The sequence below is a fragment of the Gasterosteus aculeatus genome, chromosome 15 (genome assembly GCF_964276395.1).
Source record: "Gasterosteus aculeatus chromosome 15, fGasAcu3.hap1.1, whole genome shotgun sequence".
NCBI classification, from domain to species: domain Eukaryota; kingdom Metazoa; phylum Chordata; class Actinopteri; order Perciformes; family Gasterosteidae; genus Gasterosteus; species Gasterosteus aculeatus.
In genome coordinates, this window is record NC_135703.1 from 3,988,157 (window position 1) to 4,013,402 (window position 25,246).

The 25,246-nt window shown below is 46.7% G+C and overlaps 3 protein-coding genes across 5 annotated transcripts; 1 reads left to right on the forward strand and 2 right to left on the reverse strand.

Moving 5' to 3' along the window:
* Positions 1-39: 39 nt before the first annotated feature.
* Positions 40-8,295, reverse strand: klhl28 (kelch like family member 28). The gene is made up of 6 exons (XM_040198901.2): positions 7,500-8,295; positions 6,371-6,631; positions 5,648-6,285; positions 5,089-5,532; positions 3,499-3,707; positions 40-3,387 (listed from the first exon to the last, which is right to left on the reverse strand). Exons 2-6 carry the CDS (start codon positions 6,629-6,631, stop codon positions 3,224-3,226), a joined length of 1,716 nt encoding a protein of 571 aa, XP_040054835.1. The 5' UTR covers positions 7,500-8,295; the 3' UTR covers positions 40-3,223.
* togaram1 (TOG array regulator of axonemal microtubules 1) lies at positions 8,250-20,215 on the forward strand. 2 transcript variants are annotated; one of them, XM_040198844.2, is made up of 22 exons: positions 8,250-8,827; positions 9,478-10,641; positions 12,209-12,275; positions 13,083-13,211; positions 13,385-13,648; positions 13,765-14,048; positions 14,152-14,369; positions 14,647-14,747; positions 14,833-14,997; positions 15,198-15,367; positions 15,464-15,635; positions 15,805-16,026; positions 16,389-16,512; positions 16,606-16,711; positions 16,869-17,104; positions 17,198-17,356; positions 17,665-17,791; positions 17,891-18,006; positions 18,180-18,363; positions 18,511-18,730; positions 18,835-18,921; positions 19,021-20,215. In XM_040198844.2, exons 2-22 carry the CDS (start codon positions 9,619-9,621, stop codon positions 19,272-19,274), a joined length of 4,428 nt encoding a protein of 1,475 aa, XP_040054778.2. In that variant the 5' UTR covers positions 8,250-8,827; positions 9,478-9,618; the 3' UTR covers positions 19,275-20,215. The 2 variants fall into 2 exon arrangements, with proteins under 2 accessions (XP_040054778.2, XP_040054780.2); XM_040198846.2 differs by having other exon boundaries at positions 8,310-8,827; positions 15,467-15,635.
* A 117-nt stretch (positions 20,216-20,332) lies between these two features.
* Positions 20,333-24,796, reverse strand: ccdc28b (coiled-coil domain containing 28B). Of its 2 annotated transcripts, XM_040198987.2 has the most exons (6): positions 24,516-24,796; positions 23,209-23,528; positions 22,623-22,792; positions 22,300-22,454; positions 21,371-21,393; positions 20,333-21,236 (listed from the first exon to the last, which is right to left on the reverse strand). In XM_040198987.2, the coding sequence occupies exons 2-6, from the start codon at positions 23,448-23,450 to the stop codon at positions 21,182-21,184; spliced, it is 645 nt and encodes a 214-aa protein (XP_040054921.1). In that variant the 5' UTR covers positions 23,451-23,528; positions 24,516-24,796; the 3' UTR covers positions 20,333-21,181. The 2 variants fall into 2 exon arrangements, with proteins under 2 accessions (XP_040054921.1, XP_077945583.1); XM_078089457.1 differs by lacking the exons at positions 20,333-21,236; positions 21,371-21,393 and adding an exon at positions 21,556-21,708.
* Between the last annotated feature and the right edge of the window lie 450 nt (positions 24,797-25,246).

The window sequence follows — 25,246 nt, forward strand, 5'->3', positions numbered from 1 at the left end:
TGCACTTGCATGGGTCTGGAGCCACATAAAAGCAGACAGTACCTTTTAAGGCAGGCATTTATTTTAAATTGGGTACAACTGCACCACACAAACTGACTAGAATGTAAAATGTCTTCAATCATAAAAACATGACAAAATGTGAAAAGCTACGGTTTCTACACCTCAGGTCATCTTGTACTTCCAGTATTAATCCACAGGATATAAAATTCAAGATCGTCACCTTACTCCAGACACAAAATGGGAAATGTAAAAGAAGCAGAGTGGTTATTTGGCTAACATTGACATCAATTTCAAAAGGATTTTCTCTTTCTGACACAAACATTAGTGGCAGACCAGGTGTTGGTCATCCATCGGCTTTCTTTGAACGAGCACTTTGGTGAAAGTGGTGGCAAAAACATGACATTGGTTAGGCCATAATGAAAATGCATACAAACTCAATATATAACATCCCTTCTTTTTGCAGATCCACGTTTGCAGATTTTAATCAGCATCTCTCCAAAAATGAATCAAATTAGTAATCAATATACACCTCAGAAATCATGACTGTACACAACACGGATGCTGATGAATGAAGTGAATCATGGCCGCAGCACATAATTACGCCTGCGTTATTTGTGCTGCGGCTGTCAAGTGACTAACGAAATCAGGTTACAGGACACAACAGTACAAATTATGAATACAATTAAAGTCATATTTAAAACAAAATGACACATTTGCAGAAATGTTTTGGTTGCTTACGTTACGCTTTCTAAATAAACCAGAAATCAGAAGTAAAGTTCTCTACATGGTGATGAAAACAAGCAAACCGATTAAATGTCTCACCAATTAGATCCTAAACAAATTTGCCAAAAATCATTTGAGTTCCTGTCTGTAGTAATAGTTTCCCTAATGTTTAAAACACTCAGTTTAGACATCGACTTGTCTAATGTTCACAAGACTTGTATACCAGGTGGAAAAAGCAGAATTAAAAACAATAAAAAAGGTGTATACTTTGTGTTGGGACATTAATTATAATGAATGCAGTAATTGTGCGCAATCCATCTGAAGCTACCTCAAACATCGGCCTGGCACACACGAAACCGGCATGCACAACAACATGACAACACGAGCCGCGGCCTGGTGGGACGGGGCAGTTGATGTCCCATCAGACGTCACCGCCTACAGACATGCCATGTTGGTTTCTGTTACAGCAATATGAGATGCCTTGGCTGTTTAGAGACAAACGCGTACATATTCATCCACAGAGAAAACACAAGTCTTATTGCATTGCCTAAATGCCGTTATCCTAAATGAGAACGTATGCACAAGTTACACGATGTATCAAATAGTTTGGTAAGTGCAATGCAGAGCTTGGTTAAAGTTTCCACTACTGTGCAAACGTCAGTGCAGAGAGCAATTCAAACTAGACCTGAACATTAAGTGACTAAACAAGACCTCCTCCCCCCCCCCCCCTTAGCCTTTCATAGACCGGTGACCCCCTCCAGCGCTGTGCCTTGCGTTGCCCGTCTGTTAGTTTGAACAGTGGCACTCGAAGGAAGCAGTTTCTCATGCTGGAGGGGGGAAAAGATGCACAAAAAGAAAAGAAAGGAAGTTGTGTTTTGGCACTTCAAATTGAGCTGTGATCGTTCACCTCGAGCCCGAGCCTGCAGACAAGGCCCGGGGCTACATGAGGGTCCCATGTTCGACAGCAGGGGGCAGCCTGGAGCCCAGGCAGAATAAATAAATACATGGATAAATGGAGCGAGGGACAGTAGAACAGGAATTAAGACAATGACAAAGCATGCTCATATCCAGCCTCCGGGGCTTTTCTAAATGAAAATGAATTAATTGAACCAGTCCAAGCTGGTTTTCTCTGACTTTCTAGAAATTGATGGAGAGCAGTTGCTGGTTCCCCCCCGCCCCCCAACCACAGGCTGCCCTTTTAGTTTTATTGCATGGTTGGCCATTAACCGTCACGCAATTACAAGTCAGTTTCCTCCTAGGGTTTACAGCTTGGGGGTGGTGGAGGGGGGGGCGGCATGGAAAACACTGCAAGTGCTTGAATCAAATCAGGAGCATCTTAGGCAGCGGCTGGATGGAGGTTGACCCAATTGCGTGAGGCAACACAGACAAAGAGCTGAATCCTGAATCCTAAATATAGCACCAGTTGGTATTGTATGCAGACCAAAGGGTGGAAAGGGGGCCACGGCCGATTTCAACTATTCTCAAGAGTAGAAGTGTATGACCCGACCTTCAGAAGATGTAACAGAAACAAGAAGGTAGGGATTTTTTTATTTTTATTTTATTTCTCCGAGGATGAAGCAGAAACGTGTGACAATGGCTCCCAGGAGGATGTGTCACTCACGTCTACGCTGACCCTCCAACTACAAACACATCCCCTCACACCCTAGTGACCCAGTGCAGAATAACATTTACAGGCAATGCACTAGAGGATATATTAATATCTATATATATATATATTTCTATTTAGACTTATTTACAATAGAGAAAAAGCAGCCCTTTTTGAAAATATAAAGATTTCAACTTTTCTCTTTTTTGTGAAGCACTGATTTTGATGCAGAACACCTGCGTCGCTGAGCCCGAGCATCAGCTCAGCACCCTGACACGTAACAAAACAAACAATCCTATCCGACATGCACACACGCACGCACACACACGCACACCTCCACGGCCAACAACCACATTCAAATACACCAGCAAACTGCGGTGCTCTAGAAAATCTGAACACATGGTTCCAGCTGCAGCAGGAAAATCGTTTTTTCTTTTAGTTTTTTTTTGTTTTCAAATTGTGTTTAACACAATTAATGGCATGAAGAAAAACTGAATAATGTCTGCTAACTTAACAGAAGTTTTGAAACAAAAGTGACTGGTTTTCTCCCACCGTCCCCTGGGAAATGGCTCAGTGTCCACATTGGGGTCCGGCAGCAACGGCCCGGGACAACCGCTGTCCAATCGTCTCGCCTCTCTGTTCTGCACAACTTTGCAGCTCTTTCTCATCTCTGCCGCCCCGTCCGTGTGCCCCACCCAACTCTAGCCAGCCAGCCAGCACATCCATCCAACCAGCAGGCTCTCCATTTCTCTCTCTCCCCTGTGGTGTTCACATTGGTGTGCAAGCGCTCTTTAGCACTTGGAGGATGAATGTGGGGCGGGAGGAGCAGAAAAGAAAAGAAACCTTGTTTGTGTCTAAGTTGGCTCATTTGGTCCGAGCCGGCTGGGCCATGGGTCAAAGGGCCGTCAGACCAAAGTTGCAACGGCAATACATCATGCCGCTCGAGTCCAACCAGCTGTCTGAGATGGGGTCGTAGCGCTGGACGGTGTTCAGGTAGGACGACCCGGAGTGACCTCCCACCACATAGAGGTAGTTGTCGACGATGGCAGAGCCCACACCTGCATTGAATCAAACACGGTCATGCATCTCAACAGGTTCAAGCGACAGTCTGCACATCCATTCAAGCCTTCAACACATAGTCTCTTCAGAGGATCATGGTGGAAACTCACCGGTGCGAGGCTCGTTCATTGGCCGACAGGCCGTCCACTGGTTCTGATGTGGGTCGTACCTCTCGATGCTCGACAGGTGGGACACGCCGTTGTGTCCACCCACCACAAATATGAAGCCGAGCATGACGCCCACTCCGAAGTTGATCCTTTTATCTGCCATGGAGGCTACCATTTCCCAGGCGTCCTTGCTGGGGTCGTAGCGCTCCACGCTGTGGGCAGGAGATGGAGCGCCATTAAAAACCAACATTGAAAATAAAAACACACCATTGATTAAGTCAAAATGTAAATCGATTTGAAATCTGCAATCCATCGACAGACCCCCTGGTAAATCATTACAGCATTTTAACAATATGCAGGGATAAGGGAAACTATGTCAAAAGTTGTCTACAGGGAAAATTAAGCAGTCCTAATTTCCGCCTAGGTGTATGGTGGAATTTTTTGGTTTGGGTGTAAGAATATTTCTTCGTCGACATTAGTCGTAAGTTGTTCAAGCTTGTGTTGAACAAAATAAGTCCATCCTGGTACACGTCGACACAGCTGGCAAAGCTCCACAGCGGGAGAGATCAGCTTTCTCAGTCAATATAGCATTCACAGGGGAATGTTCTTCTACAGCGGTCTACATTTACCACAAAGCACTGTCTGGAGATCAACATTAATGTTATTTGCTTTTTGTAGCCTCATTTGTCTACGACAGGAAAAAAAAAACACATACTCTGTTTAATTACGTTTCTTAAACACAATATTTCAATAGATTGATATTTATTCCAAGCTACAAAGACAAAAGTTTGGGTGGTGTGATCCCAAGCACACAATCCAACTAGTAACGGGGCCACTGGCGGCACGACAGCAACGGGAACCGGAGCAACCAGGGATTGTTTTGCAGAACATAGAACCTTATGGGACTATTTTTTTTCCATCCCCAATGGCTTACATGTCCGAAGACATTCTCCTGAGGGGTTTTGGGAGTCAAGGAAACAAGCAACAGAGACGCTGCCCTCTAGAGATTGCCAGCAACAACCGGTGTAACCAGCAGCACACAGCCAGGCGCCGTCTCTACCAAACTTCAGCAACCACTTCTCTTACGACTCCTGGCCCGGCCATTTTGTCAGCAACACTTGACATCTTCCACCCGATTACCAGCTCCGTTGAATAACTAACAGGACCGTGAGAAAGAACCAGAGTAGAAGGCCCAAAATATCGACACGTTTTTCACACAAACCAAGGACCATTTTGAATCTGAAGGTTAGAAGAACGGTTGGTTTTCATATTTGAACTTCACCTTAAACAGAAAGTTGAGTAAAACAAGTTCAAGGGAAATAGGTTTTCCTCATCACAAGTAGAACTGACAAGCTACAGCGGGAATGATTGATTGATCCTTTTTGAATATTGGTCAATCTACAGAAGATAAAAGGGATGCATCATTACACTTGGCGGTGTCAATATTGTAAAAGAGTAGCTGAATTTGATTTCACAATTTTTCATAATTAATTAAGAGGTGTCAAATGCTTGTTGCACTTTCATACATACTCCCTAAACAATACAAGCTAAAAGTTAGTAAAAGTGCCCATAGATAACTCTCCGTGGCGTTACCTGTTCATGTGGGCGGGGCCGTAGCCGCCGATGGCGTACACCATGCCATCCAGCACCGCGGTGGCAAAGCAGCTGCGGGACTTGGTCATGGGAGCCACAGGCTGCCACTCCTTTAACTTGGGCACGTATTTCTCCACCGACTGGAGGTAATATTGGCCGTCGTAGCCTCCCAGGGCGTACAGCTCGCCCGCCAGGACCACAACGCCGAGGGTGCTGCGGCACTCGGCCATCCGCTCCACCGAGGACCAGGTGTTGCTTTCGGGGTCCCAGCTCTCCACCGTGCTCTCGTGTCTCCGATAGCTGATGCCTTGTCTCATGTGCGTGGCGATGCCTCCCACCACATACACCTTGTGGTCCAGCACTGCCACTCCAAATTCATACCGGGGTACACTGAGCGGGGCCAGTCCGATCCAGGAATCGGTCCTAGGGAAATACATTTCTATGCTACAAGTGAGAGAGATATTAGGAGATCGGTCCGTTAGTCTAAGGAACAACACATCATTTAGAAGATTGCCTTTTCAATAGTGCTTGCCATTTTTATCTAGAAATCATTTTGTACCTTTCTAACGTGGCAAACAGTCCAGCCTTGCCTCCTACCGCGAGCAGCACCTTCGGGGCACACCGTGGTCGTGCTGACAACACAGTCTGATAGGACAGCCGGTGCTCCGGCATAAAATGATATTTGAGGGCCTCGTTGAGCAGGTGCTTACATGCGTGGTCATCTCGTATAAGGTGGTTGGCTTCATATAGGCGGGTGAGAAATTTGACGCTGAGTAGCGGAAGGCGGACACAGTGCAGCAGCTGAGCCAGATGCTGCTGTCTCTCAGTCACATCATATTTGATCCATGATTCCAGGGCGTAAAACACAGTCTCCTCTGTGACCACCTTAAGACAGTCATTGGACACGATTTCATCCAACTCCGCTCTCGTCAGTTCGAAAAACTCCTCCGTGAGACAAACTTCCTCGAAGTTCTCACAGATGAACTTGGTGGCGGCCAAGCACAGGTCATGACAGCCGTAGGTCTCTGCAAAGCGGGAGATGCCGATACAGTTTCCAGCGTCGAGCTGGCTCTCTAAGAAGGAACAGCACTCCTTAAGGACAAGCTTGACCTGGAGTAAGTCGGCGGCCGGCAGCAGAGATTCCACAGTCTCCTGGGTGATAAACACGGTACCCGTGTAGGCATATTCAACAATGGCCTGGAAGAGAAGGAGTAAAAGCGTCAAAACAAACAAGAAACTACGGCACGGCAGTCAGCAAAGTGCCCGCTGGTTCCAGGCATACCTGCAAGGCCGTCTCTTCGATGCACTGGAATTCCACTTCGGAGGTCTCCTTTTCCGACAAGTTACCCGTGAACATGGCCTTGAAGTACGGGCTGATGCTGGCCAGCACTACTTTGTGAGCATGGATCTTGGCATCACCCACGCGCAGGACAATGTCACATAGCTCGTGATCCTGCCGCAAGAGCTGGAGGCCTTGCAGCAACTGCTCCGAGTGAGGCCGCTTCAGACTGGCAAACATATAGGACTGGTCCTGCTGGTCCATCTGAATTCAGGAGGAATCCACACATTAGTCTGCTGCGTTTTGAAGGCCGCCGCTAATGAAGTGACATTTTAGGACTTGACTGACAAGTGACCAACAGCCAGTATGTCTCTGCACAGATAAGGACGACCTCTTGTCTCAGAGACTGCGAGTCAAATAAACACGAGCCTTGCAACGTGACGTAATGAAAGCGCACGTCAAGGAATCACACTTGGGCGGTGTGATGCATTCTGGGATGTTTTTGGTTGTTACACGGTGGTCGTTCCGTCTCGCTCTGCCGGCAGCCTGCTGTGAGGGGAGTTAAAGAAGCACGACCTCCTTCGCCAGCGACAAGGCTGCTTAAAAATCAACGGAGCGAACTGGCCGATGACGTGAAGACAACATGTTGTAGCTTGACCTCGCGCTGCATAAATGCTGCCGGACAACAAGTCAGAGTAACGGCGACCGTTAGTTGTGTTGACTGAGGCCTCGGCTTTGCGACGGGGGACACGGCCGGATCAAAACTCGCTAGCAAAACGTTACCGCTTAGCTTTGCAGCGGCGGACGGCTAGCGGACGCTAGCTAACACACCGCGAACCGCACAGGCATTTTTCAGAAGCAAAAACATGTAGCCGTGTGTCGTATGCGTATTAACGTTAATGATCCCATCGTATCGTCGGCATTGTTCGCCTGCAGCAAATACACACAGCGCCTGGGTTTGTTTTTATTGCACTGCAGGCGGCGCAGGTTAGCCGCTACATATAAATACGGTTAATGTGGTTTAGCTGCACCGTTGATTGATATACAGTAACATGGCTGACGGATACCAAACGTGACGTTACAGATGGCCGTTAGATAACATACGATACCCGTCGATTCGAGGGCGACAAACCTGTAATCTGTAAACCGCCTGGTGTGCCGCTGTAATGACAGACTTCAGTGGCGGAGTTCAGCGGCGACGTGAAGGAACCCCGGGCGGCTATCGAGAAAACAACCAACTGCCAACCGAGCCGCGGAGCTACAGATGAGCGCCTATAAAAACCTGCTACTTCCGCTGCCCTTCAAAATAAAGTCACATTCACGACATTTTAAAGGAAGAGATCATGAAACGGTGATGCAACGGTAGTGAAAGTATTTGTTTTCAACCCATACAATAAAATACAACTTTTACCTGCAGGTTCAGCAAGTTGAACGCAGAATACATTTTTTGTAAAGGTCTCCACTAACTATTTTAGTCACTCAAACGAATTCGCTTTATTTAAATTTAGTTAAACGTTCTCTTCTCCACATATAAAGTGTTGTGCGAGTGAGTTAGTTTTCAAACAATGGCAACGATTAAAAGGTACGTTTGTTTCTGAAATATTTTGTATATAGTTACATAATTGTATAGTAAGTTTAAAAAGGCCTTTTATTGTATCGTTTTTGCATGAATAAGAATATTCTACAGTAAACGTGAACCTCCTTTGTGTCCCACGAATTGATGCAACTAAATGCTATTTCATAAACCCTTATTCTAATGATTTATTTGTCTATTAAAAATAAAACTATTAACCGATAACGCGTAGATATACCTCGTGATCAAATAAACTGCTATATCCATCTACGCATTACCGTTATAAGCAGAACTCAAATAAAAACACACAGAACCGTACATTTTACTTCGTACTCATGTTTTATTCCCAAACAACGCGGAGCTAAAAACTAGACACACGCGCACACGCGAATCCACCTGACGCTGGATTCATCTCTCAAAGATCACCTGCGCGCGCGCGCGCTGCGGCTCCGCGGCGATGACGGACCGCCTCGAGGACGCGTCACCATGGAAGCGCTCCGTTTGCGACATCTATTCGCCATTTTGCTTCCTCGGTGTGTAGAACGTGTGTCTGTGTGTGTGTGCGTGCGTGCACGCGCGCGCGTGTGTGTGTGCCCGTGTATGTGTGGGCTCCTCTCGGCGTCAATGCCTCCGGAGCTTTTCTGTTTGTTTGTTTTTTACTCTCCACACATCCAAACACTCCAGAAATCAGCTGAAACAAGCCGAGGGGGGGAGAGTAAAAATGTCCGCACTTGTGGAGCCGTCGCCGCCGCCGCAGCACGCCATGGAGCTCGGGACGACGGGACATTAAATAGTCTCCTCGAGCGGAAGAACACCGGGGAGTAGGAGTAGGAGGAGGAGGAGGAGGAGGAGGAGAAGGAGAAGGAGGAGGGGGGGAGAAATTCGAGGTATGTTTTCCTGCTGTTTTCCCAACTTTGCTAGCCCCCAGTTAGCCCGCACTAACCCCTGAAACAGTTACCGTTAGCGGGGTAAGCGCGTTAGCTTAGCACCGTGACGTTGAAGAGGCTAACGTTACGGCTGTTTGGAGCTAACCGGCACGGGCGCTTAACGGTAACTTCGCCAAGGGATCGATTGATGACGTTACTCGGGAATCGTGTAAGTCGCTACACGCGTCGTACTAACCAACTCTATAACGGCAGGACGTAAATGCAACGCAACGCAATGCCGCAGTAAACGTTATATAAACCTCTCTGCTAAAACTAACGGTGCTGTGCATCGCAGCCACAAGTGGTTGTCCGATCGCTGTAAATCGATCTATCGAAGCCTTCGTTCACGTTGATCGATCGATGGATCGTAGTGTCGATGGGCGGTAACGCACTCCATCGGTTCAATGTACAGTTACCAGGCTTTGGAACATGTTTACACACGGTACCAGTCAAAAGTTTGGAAACACTTTCTCATTGAATGGAAAAATGTAAAAAAAATACTCATGATGACTTTTGCTCATTTAATTGCCCCCTCAGGAAATGTGAATAATGTATTCAGTCGTTTGTTTGCCCTGTTCATTTTTTTTTTCCTCTGTGCTTTGCATTCACAGCTTGATGACCAGGCCAGTGGGTTTCCCTCACCACTCGAGATGAAATCACCAAGTAAAGAGGACGGATCCATTTGGCCTCGCCGGATCGTTGGCGCTCCTTTCATTTCCCAAATTTGACCACAGCCCCCGAGACCATCAATAATGATACCTGGATTGATCTCCCAGGAGTTACAGGAGCTCCTTCTGGACCTGAAAAATTTCCAAAATCGCACAAATGGAGTGGAAGACCTCAGACGCATCCTCTCGGAAGTGGACATAAAATCTGTCCCTTCTGGCAGTATTGAGGAGTTCATCAATTTTCTCCCTCAACTTCTGGGTGACAGTAATTTTAAAGTGTTGTTCGGCACTTTACAACTTTTAAACCTACTCATTCAGAAACTAGACACAGGTGTAGAAATATATTTCAAACAGATCGTTCTAGTGGCTCTGAGGACCTTAGGGGACACTCACACCATCACCAGAAATGAATACATGAATGTGTTTCGACAGTTGATGAAAACTCTCCCGCCGCAGAAAGTCTTGGATCTGGTCACTGGCCACTTGAAACACAAGAATTCAAGGGTTCGGGAAGATGTCCTGAACATCATTATGGCAGCTATGCTCACTCATCCTAGAAAAGCTTTCAACATCCCAAAGCTGTGTTTGGAGGTGGCCCCGTACCTGGCCGACAGCAAAAGGAAGGTCCGTCACGCTGCCCTGGAGCTGTTTGCTGTCTTTGACTATTGCCTCGACACGGGCAGAAAGCATCCTCTGATGAAAGCTGTGGACATGGTGGAGCTCGACGAGGACGCGGAGGGCCTCATGGCAGCCGTGCAGGCGAGACGAGCGAGGCGCGTCCTGCCCAAGCTCTCCTCGGATGGGGTGGTGGAGTACGGATTGGTGGCCCCCAAACCAGCACACCGGTGCTCCCCGCAGTACGGCTCTGGGGCCGATCTGGATTGGGTGATGAACGGAGGGCGGGCGAGCAGCGCTAGGAGCCACAGAACCGAACCGGACGGGGGGCGACTGTGCGGCTACGGCAGCCTAGGGTCGCTCACCGATGACCTTCCGCTTCAAAGGAGGATCGTCAGTGCCGGCAAAGGGAAGAACAAACTGCCCTGGGAGACGTCGAGCTGCTCCTCCACTGAGAATGACCAGCAATGGAACAAAAAGTGCTCTGAAAAGGTGGGGACCATCAGATACTTATTCCATATAGTTTTTAATCTGGTGTATTGTTGGTTAATGTACCCAGCAAACAAATAGAGATTTTATCCTTTTAGTTGCAGTTGATCGACACCAATGAAGCAGCTATTTACTCAACGAGCAGCATTCCCCTTTTTATTTCCTCTCAAAATACTCTTTGTAATCCAATGCAATTAAGGCTCACCAGTCTTGCTTGTCTTTAAGAGCACCGTGAACTGAAGAGCATCCTTTTGATCAGGGGGTTTGTTAATTTGCTCCCAATCAGTCGAGCGTTACAGTAATCAAAGAGCAGAGTGGTTCTTCTTCCCCCCCCCCTGTGCTCGCCTCCCTTTTAGTCTTCCTCGGCTCACAGCTAAATCTGAATCTCAGTAACAATGAATCCATCTTCGAAAGGCGGGGCTCTTGTTTGTTTACTGTCGGAAATGCACACCGGTCTGAACGAGCTGAGTCACACCCAGCGGCACCCAGCCAAACAGAAATCTTAGAGGTGTCACTTTTCTCAGAGGGAGTTCGGGGGGGGGGAAAGCCTTCGATAAAGCTACATCTCTCATGACGCAGTATGGATGGAGTACAGCAGAGGGCTAGTTATGTCACACACCATACGACATCGAGATCTGCACATTTGCTTGTGCGTACCAATTTACATATTATTTGACAGTTCATAATGCTCTAAAAGAGGATTTATTTTTTAAATTATTAAACAATCCATTTGGCAGGTTAAAAATAGGCTGAATTGTATTGCTCGAAGTCTCTCAATTCCCTAAACAGGAGGAAAAGTAGAAAGGTCAAATGTGACCGCTGTGTTGGATGTCTGAGCCTGTTCCTGGGGTGCAGATGAATGGTTTCAGTGACCCTGTTGCTGCATCCAATGTGAAAATCCTGATCAACCCGACACTGACATGACATGTCATATTTTATTATTATTTATAACAAATTGGAATGATTTTTTTAAACAAAAGCTCTACACGCTCCTCTAACAGTGTCCATTTGTTGAGATCGATGACTCTTCACGAGTTATTGATTGAAAATATTTTGTTCTGGAAACTAGTACCCAGTTTAGAGCCTTCGTTTGAAAAACATTCTGTTTACAGCAGTGTCTGTTTCCCAGCAACCCCACACAGCACACTCACTGAAGGGGTGTGTGTCACACGATCGAATATATCGCAACGTTATTCTTGTAAAACACGTCTTATTTACTGCTAGTGTTGATTGCAATCCCACCATGAGCTACACGATCAGTGCTGATCAGGTTTGAGTCAGTAGGAATACTCTCTCTCTGTCTGTCTGAGGCTAATGCAAAAAGCTGTCATAATTCTGTCATTTCTTTTATCTTTCTGTATATTCACTTAAATCTGTTTACAGTAGCAGACGATCTTTGTGGCTGCCAGTGTCTCTTGTCTGAGCTGGATAATACACGCTGGATAATACATGCCCTTTGTTCAGACTGGTGGATGGAATTACAATTAGTCCTGCTGGTTAAGGATTGCTTTACAATTGGAACTTCATCCTCTATTGTTGCTATGAAAATAAATGATTTTCTGCCCAATAGGTGTCCGGTAAGGATTTCATTCCACTGTCCAAGAAGCTGAGTCAAGAGAACTACATACCAAGTTTTAGTAAGTGGCAACACTCTCTTCTCTCACTATTACACGTGTGTGTGTGTGTGTGTGTGTGTGTGTGTGTGTGTGTGTGTGTGTGTGTGTGTGTGTGTGTGTGTATAATATATTATATATAATATATATTCCTTATGTCGTGTAAGTAATACTAACTGGTTGTCATAGTCCACATTAGCCAAACTCGATTTAGAACTCCTTTAAATTGGATTAGCATGCTGAGTCAGAGGAGTCGCGGTGCCACATGTCACCAACAGCCCTGATATTAGCACAGCTGCCAGGCAGATAAATGGCATTCCTGTCTCACAACATACCAGTGGAGGACATGACATTCACCAACCGTTCGCTCCCGCTGGAACGTTATGGACACAATTAATCACCTTAAAATGTCCAACTGGTCCAATACTCTTCATTAGCGCAAACACCTCGTAGCCTACCTGATTATTCTTGTGCTTTCAAAACGTGACTTCGTTTCCCCACTTATTCATGCTGTCGTACTAGTCTCCAATTCTGTCAGAGAAATTCATTATATGTGTTGGAAACGGGTTTGGTATGCGACGCAACACATAAATAGTAAGTTATTGGTTATTGTAATAAGGAAGCTATTACTAAGCGATTCATTATATTAAGACATACCTCTGCAACAGCATAAAACAATGTAGTGGAAATAATCCCCTGATCATATTGTCGTCATCATAGAATGAAATTACAGAAAAAACAATTGTGTAGAAATGGAAGTAAACCAATTATAGTAACCAGAAGTACAATAGTTTTGTGAAGAATAGGAAAATGAAAATACTTTTCATTTAGGTTCTTCTCCAACTCAAAAGCCACAATCCTCTAGAAGGAGGGAGTCCCCTGCACGCCTCAGAAGAAGCGGAAGCCTCAACTTGGACCCCGACATCTTTAAATCCACCAACTTTTCTGATCCAGATGTTGGTATGGAGTCATAACCTCAGAATGATCACCTGTTTTAAAGTTTATTGACTTAGACTTTGCATAACTATGGCAACAAACAAATCACGGTAACGACGCAATCGAGTCCTTGAAGTGCTCAGTGTTTCGTCGTTCCTAATGCCCGAACTCGCTCTCTCTCTCGCTCTCTCTCATAGGGGCACCCAAAGGTCGCCTGCTCTCAAGCAACTCCAGTGTTGAGCGCACGTTCTCCCTCCCCTCGAACCACACCACGTCAGGATCCTTCCTGCTGCCCTCCTACCCACTGGCCTCCCTCCAAGGACGCATCCTTACTCCGACACTGTCCCGCCGCCATGCAGACTCCTCCCTCTCTATGTCCAACACGTGGCCACACAAGAGAGAGAACAACCCTGACCAGCGGGACGGCAGCCCATGGAGAGACACGTTGTGCACAGCAAAGGGTAATTTGGTGAAAATAAAAGACCCACGTTGACATGTGAGCTGTAAAGACACCGTGGCCTCTTTGTGCCTGTGTTTTTATTCTATTCTTTAATCCTCCATGTTACAAATCCTCCAGGAGACCCTCCCTCTGGCGGATGCTCGCCCCGGCCTCTTCGGGCCTCCCTTGTGAGTTCCTCTTCCACTTCGTCTTTCCGCCGGGCCCTGAGCAGCACCAGGGCGTCCCTATCTCTCTCGCCAGTCGTCCCACCTGCAGAGCCGGCCCAGAACCATAACTGCCAGCGGTCCAATGCTGCCGGCAGCCCTCGGAACCAGCAGCCAGAGAGGGACCTTCACCTGGACTCTGGCGGAATCTATGTGGCGCGAGAAACTCAAGAGGATGATCCTCTGGACATGCAGGAGGTCAGCAAATGCACTTCTGCAGATCCAGGGGGTTAAAGTGTGGCTCCTTTTAACTATATTCCCACTACCTTCTCGTATGTGCCAATCTGTGTGGCGCTCACAGATGCAGAACTCCCTGCGCTCGTTGCGCAACAGTGCTGCCAAGAAGAGGGCCAAGGTGAGCCTCAGCCATTCAGATCCAGACAGCCCCGACTCAGCAGTGAGGCTGGACCTGGGTCCGGACTCACTATCGCACACCTCCCCGACGCTTACCAGCTCAGCCAGCGAGAGCGAGAGTCTGAGCTCACTCGGCAACTATAGCTTCAATGGCATCAGAACCAGGTATGGGCTCCGTATCTGTTGTAATGCTCACAACATAGGTTCCTCCTGTAGACCAGATGAACTGATTAGATGTATTGACATGTATGTCCCCTATAAACACAAAGGCCGTGTATAACTAAATTCTGTCAGTCAGGACAGAAGTCGGACTAGTACCTGATGTTAGGTGTCATTTCACGGAGTAAATGTTAAAGCGGTGAGGACGTTCTACCCATCAATGTGTTTAAAGGCGCCAAGCAAGGTTCCCGTATTATTTCTCACTTGTCACGTCTGTCAACAGTCCCGGAAACTCTGCTTCTCCGGGAGTGAAAGCTCCGATTGAGAGAACGCCGTCAGCTACACTGAGGTCTTCTGTGTCCATGGACTTCAGCAGCCTTCCGGGTAGGAAAGGGATCGTACGGTTTAGCCCAAACTGTTTCATCACTCTCTTTATCTTATTTACGCTTTATTTGTTTCTTGTCCCAAGGATTGTCACAGGGAAACGAACAATTGTCCGACGTGGGTGTTTTTGGGCAGAGAGTCGCTCACTCCAACGGTACAATCGAAACCGAGGAAGAGAACACAAGGCCGTCGCCTCCGCTGGTCAAACCGGCCTTCCTCGAATCAGTCAGAGCTCTGAGGCCGGTCAAAGGTCAGACAAACGTCAAATAGAACAGAACGTTTCCCTGAATTTACCTGACACAAACTTACCTCACAAACTGTCACTGTCGTGAAAACAGATCTAATTACTGATACCGCTGGCAGCCGTGAAAGTTTAATTTAATTAATCCACCATTGTGGTTACACATTTAAATCATTCCCAACCCCCCCGCCCCTTCCCATGCCTTCCAGGCATGTTTGGCCCCGCGCCGCCCTCCAGCCGTCCAGGAGACGCCTCGTTACTTGAGCAGGGTGACTCTGTGGCCAAACCCCCCACTGAGCCCTCAGCGGGCATCTACAGCCACGCTGGGTCCGGCACTCACCGAGACAGTGACGACAGCCCCCGTCCAGAGGAGCTGATGGTTCGTAGCACTTTGTCCAGCTCCGAATCCTTGTACATCATACAAGGTTTCCAGTTACCAAAGGCCACGTGTGTTTTCTGTTCACTGCGTGTCCAGCAGAGGGTGAACAATGGCCGGTTCAGCCGGAATAAGACAAGGCTGCAGTGTCTGGATCAACAAGAGGGGCGGTGCAGTCAAGTGGACCCCGCACGAGACAAGATCCGCCAACGCGTGAGACAGATGCTGTGTGACTCACCGACAGAGGACAATAGAGCGTTAATCAGCAAAGGCAAGCGAAGATTTCAACCTGAGTCTGAATTCTATTTTAGATGTTTCCGTTTTTTCTTTCTGTATGTTGTGAGAAGGCACAAAACAATACAATGTTTAATATGGGGGAGGGGGTTGCTGTGTGTCCTTAATTTTTTTTGGAGGCTTGAAATGATCTATTTCTGTTGTAGATGTGCATCTCAACGGCAGCACAACGGCTTTAAAATCAGGCCGTCTCCCTGACGAGTCTCCTGTCAGCCCCACCAGTCCTGTCGGCCAACCGGGACCCCAGAGCTTCACTCCGCCGCACCAGCCGAGCCCCCCCACGGTGCCCCCCAACCCCAAAAAACTCTCCCGTCTGCGCAGGGCCCCGAGCCTCAGCAGGACCCAACCGTCGCTGTCCCACAGCTCAGGTGTTTTTTTTTTTTAATCAACCAAAAAGTTTCCCTGTGTAGCTTTCTAACGATATAATGTATCCTCTCTCAGTGGGTCCCACACAGAATACAATTTAGGCAATATTCCACTGCATTATAAATAAATGAACCCATGCCTCAACAGGCTTTTGTTGATCCAAAGTGCAGTCACACTAATTAGACTGTCAGAGCCACCGGAGCATGGGTGACTAAGATGTGTGTGTTAATGTGCCAAAATGCTTTGTTTTGACACCGTTCTGTTAATGCACCGCCGCCCACACGCGCTCTGCTGGTTTTCAGACTGATAGAGATGTAACACGAGAACCAATCTGTGTCTTGTTTGGTGTCTGGCGGGCGTTCAGATGAGCTGTCCCCTGGTACTGTGGGCCACAAGAGGAACGTCTCGGAGCCTCCGGAGCCGCGTCCCTTTTCCAAGCCCAACCTGGCGCTGACGCAGAGCTTCAACCTGCTCGGCTCGGAGGACTGGTGAGAAACACTCGCACCTTACGGAGATGCACTGCTTCGTGGGGCAATAGTTTGGATGGCTTCTAGAGAGGGGACATTGTTTTCTTTCCTCAGGGAGAAGAAGATCGAGGGTCTGACGTTCCTGCGCAGTCTGGCTAACTTCCACTCGGACACACTGCAGGGCAGTCTCCACGATGTTTGCCTGTGTGTTATTCAAGAGGTAGTCTGACCCGTTTTATAATAATCCTGCAGCATTTTTACCTTTTTCGGCACTCCAAACCGCTTTGCACCCGATTCATGTGTTAATATCCTACTTTGCAGCTAACTTCTCAGTGTCTTATGCTGTGTTAGGTGTTAACAATGTCCGTGTCCTTCAGGTGAAGAACCTGCGCTCAAGTGTCTCCAGGGTTGCCGTATGTACGCTGGGTGACCTGTACACCCATCTCGAGAAGGCGATGGACCAGGAGCTGGATGGGACGGTCAAAGCTTTACTGCAGAAGGCCGGGGAGTGCAACACCTTCATCAGGCAGGACGTAGATGCCGCACTGGGCTGCATGGTCCAGCACTGCACACCAACTCGTGGCATCAACGCTCTCCTCTCTGGGGGACTCGGGTCAGTGCGTGTAATGTTAATTAAGTAACAATTTATACTTTTGGCGTCGTTTTCTGAATGATTTATCTGAATTGGTTTCCACTCCTCCGATAGTCACCTGAATGCAGTGGTGAGAAAATGCGCCGCCCAGCACCTGGTCAACCTGGTGGAGAAGGTTGGTGTGACCCGCCTTCTTTCTGGAGGTAAAGATCTCACTGACAGGATCCTCCCTGCCGTCGCCAGACTCACACAAGACTCCTCGCAGGAAGCAAGGTACACTTTGTTTTTGTCGCTGCATGCACCAGTTATGTTCACACACACAAGGATTCGTCCTGATTCCTGAATGTTGGACATTGGTTGGCACATGCAATAAAAACCCGCCACAGTTTGTTGTCGAGATTTGTAACACTATGTCGCCACATGAATGTAAATAAGACTATAGCTGAAGTGGATATCTAAAAACAAAAGCAGCTTATTTTTGGACTGCAAAACCAGCAGACATTGCCGCTTAGAAGCCAGAACTAATAATCGCTGATAATATCTGAATTTCGGGTCTGAGTTCACACTGGTTCAACCAACAGGTACTTTGGGCGTCGAATGCTGCTCTCTCTGTCATCCCACCCGGACTTTGACAAGATCCTGGAGAAATATATCGCCCCCAAAGACCTGCCGACCGTCAGAGACACTGTTTTCACTCTCAAGACAAAGGTACTACTTTTTAACACACATCGGCGTTATTACATTCCTGGTGCTTTAGCTAAAGGTCACACCGGCATCTTGACTGGAGATCGTTGTCTTTGTTTTCAGGGTCTCGGTGAGATGCCCCAAGAAACCCAGTCTGCCAGAGGTCGGCGCTCCCTCCCGGGCAGCGGTACAGTCAGGGCCTCCTCTCTCACCAGAGAGCCACTCAACCAGACCACCAGGTAGGTGGAAATATAAACCCCTACAGCAGCGCTGTACACTACACTCTGCCCTTTGAAGCAAAGGGTGTAGCTAACCCCAAAGTGTACGACGCGCACAGAAAGTACAAAGCTATTCATGCACACTGACGGGTCTCTAAAAGCAAACCTTTTGATGTGCTCTGCATCATCTACAGGGAGTCAAATAGCCATTACAGCAGCAGACCTCAGACACAGAGTATCGCCGACAAAAACGAATACATCCAGCAGATCTCAGGTCTGCTGGGTTCAAAGGACTTCAGAGAGAGGATCAAGGGAATCGACCAGCTCGTAGCCGACAGCCAGCACAACCCCAAACTGGTCATCAATAGTATTTACCCGGTTGGTACTCCCGTTTTGTTTTTTCATTGTTTTTTCCAAAGCCTATAAATATTTCTTGCCCTGTGCTTGTTTGTGGTTCTCAGTTATCATCACGTAAGTCACCAAAATGTCTCTGTTCCTCCACTTTGTTCTTTTTCCTGCTCTCAGTTGTTTGATGCGTTCAAGGCCAGGCTGCAGGAGTCCAACGCCAAGGTCAACCTGCATGCCCTCGAGTCCCTACAGAAAATCATCCCCCTCTTAAAGGACAACTTGTCCCAAGTGGTCAACATCCTGGTCCCGGCAATCATGGACAATCACCTAAACTCCAAGAACAACGCCATCTACTCGGCTGCCGTTGAAGCTATTGATGCACTTATCTTAAATCTTGGTACGCTCCAAGTATTTCTGGTTGAAGTGAGAGGTTTTCGGTGTAATTGGAGAACCGTCTTTACATGACTTGATGATTTCTTTCCATACTTTTTTCCTTGACAGATAACGTGCTTCTTCTTCAGCCTTTCTGCACAAAGGCCCAGTTCCTAAATGGCAAAGCAAAGGTGGATCTTATCCAAAAGGTCGCAGGTATGTATGTTTTAATAATTCTAAACAGTTTTCGCGATAGATTCAGCCTTGGCTCCGTGTTGGTTTATATGTCGTATCTCGCTTCTCGTCCGTTCTCAGATCTTGTGACAGCGCTCTACCCTCGTAAGCCGCAGATGGTGGAGCAGAGAGTGCTTCCCTTGCTGTGGCACCTCCTGGGCACCTCCACCCACAGCGGCACCATCCACGGCCGGGGCGGCAGCGTGAGGGGTGCCACAGCCACCTTGTGCCAAGCCCTTTACGCCCAGATGGGGCTGAGCCTGACGGCTTGTGCCGCCGCCCAGCCCGCCAATGTCCACACGCGTTTAAACGAGGTCTTGAGAACCTCATCCTGAAAGGTGAAACCGAATCCATCCTAATGTCGGAACAGAAGAACTCGGAGACTGACCTTACTTGAAGACAGAGATGTTCTACATTTCTTATAGTGCCTGCACTTTTATATCAATAAAGAGAAATTCCCTTAAAATCTTAATCTTATATCAGTGAGATTCCCTCTGGTACAGAAGCACGGGCGGCTTTAACATAGACACGTACTCAACCTGCTCTCTTTGCACTTTGAAAAGGTAGCTCAATTATCATGATCGATTTCATGAGTTTTTACATTTTACCATCCAACGATTGTCATTGCTTTTTTTTTTCTCAACACGTACTGTAGACAAATCAGAGACACTATTGCAGAATGTAAGATTTAAATGCACAAAGGACGAGGAAGACAGGGATATGAAAGGTGTATATTTTTGCTGTTTCATCAAATGTGATATTTTCTAAATGTCTTACGTAGGTGTATTTTTGGGAAGAGATTAACAAAATACTTTTGTACAGTTCGTGTATTTGCACAGTATTAGCTTATTCTGTAATTGTATGCTGTATAATGGTACAGTTTATAACTGAACTATTGTGTAATGGTTTAAGTCTTGTTAATGATGTGCCGAGTTGGAATCTTGTCTTTTTCGCTTTGCATGACCAAAATTTACTTGCGGGATCAATTTTTTTAATATTTTGGTTATGCATATATTTCCTTTCACGCTGTATATATTCCTTCCCATGCTGTGTGTGTATGTATGTATATATACACGCACACACAGCATGAAAGGATTGCAGTAACACTCCAGATGTTGCCTGAGAAACATTGAAGATCGGATTGTCTCAGTATAGTGCCAGAACTTCAAGCAGCCTTTTAACCCATCTATTGTTAAATTATATTGAACTTGTTTGTGAACAAGAGACAGAGCTATATATATATATATAAATAAAAAGTTTATTTCTGTAAAACCAACTTCCCGGTGCTTCATCTGTTACTCATCGTGTGTTTTTAAAGGGATTATTACGTTTTACTCAAGAAAAATCCATTTCTGCTGCTAAGTATGGAATTAATAAAACACAAATCACAATCTGACCACCTAAACCTTTAATTATAAAAGTAGCTGCCATTCTTTCAGCGCACCGCTTTAGATGTGCTATCAAACAACACAGTATCATGTGTTACAGTAGATCATTTTAGAGCATTTCAGTACAGTAATAACCCTGAAAAAGTTCCCACGAAATCATCCCAGCTCAAGTTATTTCAACCCATCAGTGTCAACAAATACAGTAGCTTGATCGCACATTGGCAAAACATAGTAACCATTTTACATGCAGGTTTATCAAACATACATTTAGTATCTTTTTACATAGACCCTTTAAAATGTATCAAAGATCCCATCTTTCATTCAATCCAGTATTTATTTTCCACTATTAAACCTATAAAAGCAACGAAGGGCATTCTGAATAATAGCAAAAGTGAAAACTCCCTTTCTAAGTTCTGAGCGAACCACAGTGGTGTCGACAAGTTCTAGTTCTTAACTTTGCAAACAGTGAGGCAAACCTTCTGAGATGATGCAAGAGACGAGGCGTACTGTGAAATCAACTTCTGGAAAAGGGTTCGGAAGTTTGCTTTTGTGACATAGAAAACCGAGGCCTCCACCTGGATTAAATGAATCGTTATGCAACTTCCAGGAACACGCAAAAGACTTGAACACGACGTTGTCACGCCCGGCAGCTTGACAAACCGTCTGATTGTTTAATGCGCCATAACTGGGGGGGGAATGGGTTTGGTTTTGAGTCACTGAATTGTTCCCTCTGCTTCACCGAATGGAGAAATGGCTCCTCCTCCTCCTGTAGATCTTTCCATTTCGTTACTAAGGCAGCTGGATCGATGCCATGGCAACCCGGACTGGTGAGATGTTGGGAGAAGGGGAGCGTGTCAGGGGCCGGATGTCTTGGGCACGTCCTGGTTCTCTGCCAAGTGGAGCTTTTGTCTGAACAAACATTAAAGATTCAAAACAGACAAACACCGAAGTTAAACTGGATTATAGAAAGAAAAAAAAAAAAAAAACGTGTCGCCGCCGGGCGACTTCCATAAACAAACATTTCGGCTGTAGGAAAAGGATACATCGAGGTGCTGAGCTCCTCCAGCTGCAGGAACAAATGAAGAAGTAGGTGAGAGGTTTGATCAAAATAGAAAGAGCCAAAATTAGAACACGGTGTGGAAGTTCAGGTTACTAATCACTTCATTATCATATTACACAGCAGCCTCCGTGTCTCCGGTAAATATTGAACGGCGTCGTTGTTTACAAAAGCAACCGGTCAACTTCCCTTATGAGAGTAACTTCACGGCCCTTCTGCCCCCCTGAGGGACGATTATCCTCCGGCGCCACAGCTATTGAGCATTCCTGTCGGCGGTATCTGTGACGAGCCAAAGGCCTTTCCTCACCTCCCTCACCCGCTGCCCTGCAGGATACTGGCCACACAACATTCTAGCAATAGAAGCTCTCCCAAGGCATTCTGGGACTACAGTAGGCGGGTTTGTGCTGGATAATAATCAGCATTAAACCCGGCATCCCTTTTCTGTGAATGATCTGCTTCAACGGGAGCTTCACAGCTGTGAAGAGTGGAAGGAAGAAAGATCGGTTTGGTACCAACGATGTATTCTTTCTTTTTGGGGAGTTTACAGTACAAGTATTTCACTCTTCTTATGAATATTCAAATGACACTTTGTAGACTTAATAACTTGTGTTCCCAGGATATAATCATCAGTCTCAATCATTCTTCTCTGAATTTTTTTCTCATATTATCGTTTTTTGTTGAGAATTAACCCACTTAGAATTTTGTCATTCAAAATGTGAATCTGAAATAGTTAAACTATTTTCTAATAATTTTGTGTGGTTGTGGCAAAAATTAGGGAAATTCTAAAAATAAGTGCACAATATAAAAAGGAAACGCGTGCAACTTTATGACCGGGTGGAGACGGATCATCTGTGTCTTGTCTGATCAAAAGAAGCCCAAGCCAGCGTGACCTTTGCTGCTGTGGCCGGCGCTTACGTTACAGAGCAGGTGCTCCAGGTTGTGGTCGGCGGCGCACTTCCTCTGGTCCTCTGAAAGCTCCTCCACGTGGCTGTCCAGGCTGAAGTGCAGTTGAGCCAGCTTCTCCTGCATCTCCCTCACATGCTCCAGCTGCTCAAAGGAGCACACCTTACCTAGAAAAGTAGACCAGCGCAACTTGGAGTATACCCATGGTGCCGGAGGGGTAAAAATGGCCACGCGACTATCGGATTTCAGTTTGATTCGTCTTTTCAAGGGGATTTTATTTTCAGCCCGTAACCGAATATTCCCTCCGGGGGCCCCGCTGATCGAGGTCGTCTTACCGAAAGCCTGTAGTTTGCCCGAGTGAAAGTCGTTGAGGAGGTTGAGGAGGCCTCCCTCCATCTCTCTCACATCCGAGACGTCTGTGAGAAACGAGTGCTGCAGGGGGGAGGACTGGACCACCCTGCTGGGGCCGGCGGGCTGGGGGGCCCTGGGCTTCTCCTTGGGGGGCCTGAGAGAAAAAACAAAGAGGAACAATGATACCGAATCTGTCCTTGTAAATCCCAGTCCTGACAAACAGGGCTTTGGCCGTACATTATCCTGCCTCGTCTACTTCTCCCAAACTGCGAGGACTGAAAGCGAAACTGTTCAACAGTTGCGGACTTGCAGTGGGTTCACATTACTGCTAAATTTACTGCTTTTCATCCGTTAAATGACAGTTGTTAAAGAAAAGATCACACAAGACAAATCCTTCCTGAGGAGATACAACTAATTATTATAAAGATGACTTTTCCCTGTGTTTTTAAATGCCAATTTCGAAAGGGACTTAAAAGATCACTCAGATTGTATGTGATCGTTTCCATCAGACGTCCCGTTTGTAAATGGATGGGACGTATTCATATCTCCCCGTTACAGTTCGAGACAAACCTGGTGATCTTCGGTGGAGCAACCACGGCCGTGAACACCTCCTTGGGCTGCCCCGGCGCTCCGATGGACCTCTTGAACTTGCCCCGGTTCTTGGGGGAGGGGGGCTGCGGCAGGCCGAGGGAGAAGGTGGCACTTTTGCTGGCCGGCATGACGCAGACCTTGCGAGGGTTGACGGGGGGAGGAGGGGGCTGGGGAAGGGACACCTTTGGGCTCCGTTTCTTGCGTTTGTCTTCCATTATCATTTATCTTATGGGTGAAGCACCCCGGGTGGGGGTAAGATGAGCGGGGGCACTGCCTGCCTGGCTGGTGTACAGGACGTCCTGAAGGAACAAAGGTAGGATGTTAAAAAAAAAAAAAAAAAAAACCTGCAGCCCGTTCTGAGAAAAGGGCTTTGTCACATCTATAATGGTCAGGGTTAAGGAGGGGGGGGGGGGGGGGGGGGCGGGCTACCATATATGTATACAAATAGTCAGGAAGATTATGTGATTTTCAAATGACAATAATATATATTTTTTCGTAATAGTCTCCTGGTGTCGAGAGAAAGTGAAACATTGGCCTAGAAAGATATTTTTAGAGCAGCCTCAAAGTAGAAATACCTTCTAGAGTATGTGTGAAGTGAAGGTCACATGTTACTGTTTTGATTTCCAAACAAACACATCAAGTACATGCGAAAAATAGAAATAATAAAAATATATGTAACATTGATCTAATAATGCTAATGGACCTAATGTGCACAGCTTTCAGACAAATGGCTGATGGAGAAAATCAATATACTGCGTTATTATCGTCCTACTTCCCACTGTAGATCTTCCCGCAGTAAGATAGTGGAGTTTAAATGTCTTACTATTATCTATTTACACCCTTTTAGTCCGATCACTTAACCCTGCAACATCTTTCACTTCTTTTCCTTTCTTTACCCAATCAAATGTTACAGGCTCAACCCGATAAATAAATTCAGGTATTTTACTAGAAATAAAAAAAGGTAGCATTGCAAGACTTTCAGTCTTCGTTAACTTCTGTGTGGTATTTTAAACGTGTGTCACTGATGTCTGCAGCCACAGCGGCAGAGCGGTTGTTTATTGTTATCCAGCAGGATGGAACCACTCACAGCCTCATCTCCTTAATCCCAGAGTATCGTTAGAAGGCAAAGGGCCCCTTCGCACCCCGGGAACCCTTATTTACTGCCCTTTCAATTGGAAAAACTGCTTCCGGGACGATGCGGACACCGCGGTTTGCTTATCCGTGTGTTCAAATCCGCGTAAACAAGATAGCATTGATCATCCGCGAGGGACACGGACGCGACTTACCGAATCAATCGCGCACCGGAGAGCGAACCGGCCGAGCGAAACCGTCAGATTTCTCCCCCCGACATCTACAAAAGGTCTAAGCGGACCTGATGTGCGGCGATCTGCAATCGAAACCCCCCCGTTCGGACGCCGGATCGCGGCTGTAAATCGCTGCTGATCACTGATCGAATGCGGAGCGCCACATCGATGCGCGCTCCCGGTGCGGAGCGGTCGGGCTTTATGCGCCTTAAAGGGACAGTACTCCCCGCGGTGTGGTGACGCAAGCACATCCTCGTCCTATCACAGCCTGGAGGGGAGGGTGGAGGGTGGGGTCTGCCTTTTGTGGTTGCTTGGCAACGCCAGTATGCCCCCCCCATATTCCCCCTGGTCTCCCCGTGACATCTTGAAATATGACACTATTCCTACAGTAGCTACTTCATCCTTATACACGTTATCAAAATATACTAGTTACAGATGTTGATAGATTTCATATATAAATCATTTTACTGGATTAGTGACGAGTGTGTAATCATCACTAATGTGCAGTTGTGGTTGATTTCAACCACTCTATACAATGCCATTTTAGCTTAGTTCCCAATAATGATTATTTAGTTGTCTAATCAACATAAACATAATTGTTGGGCTTATTTCAAAAATTGTATTAATAATATGAATCGGCAAAATAGCTAGTTATGTCAAATGTATTTGGTCAAGTAAAAATCTAGATATTTCCTGATAATGTATTGTAATAC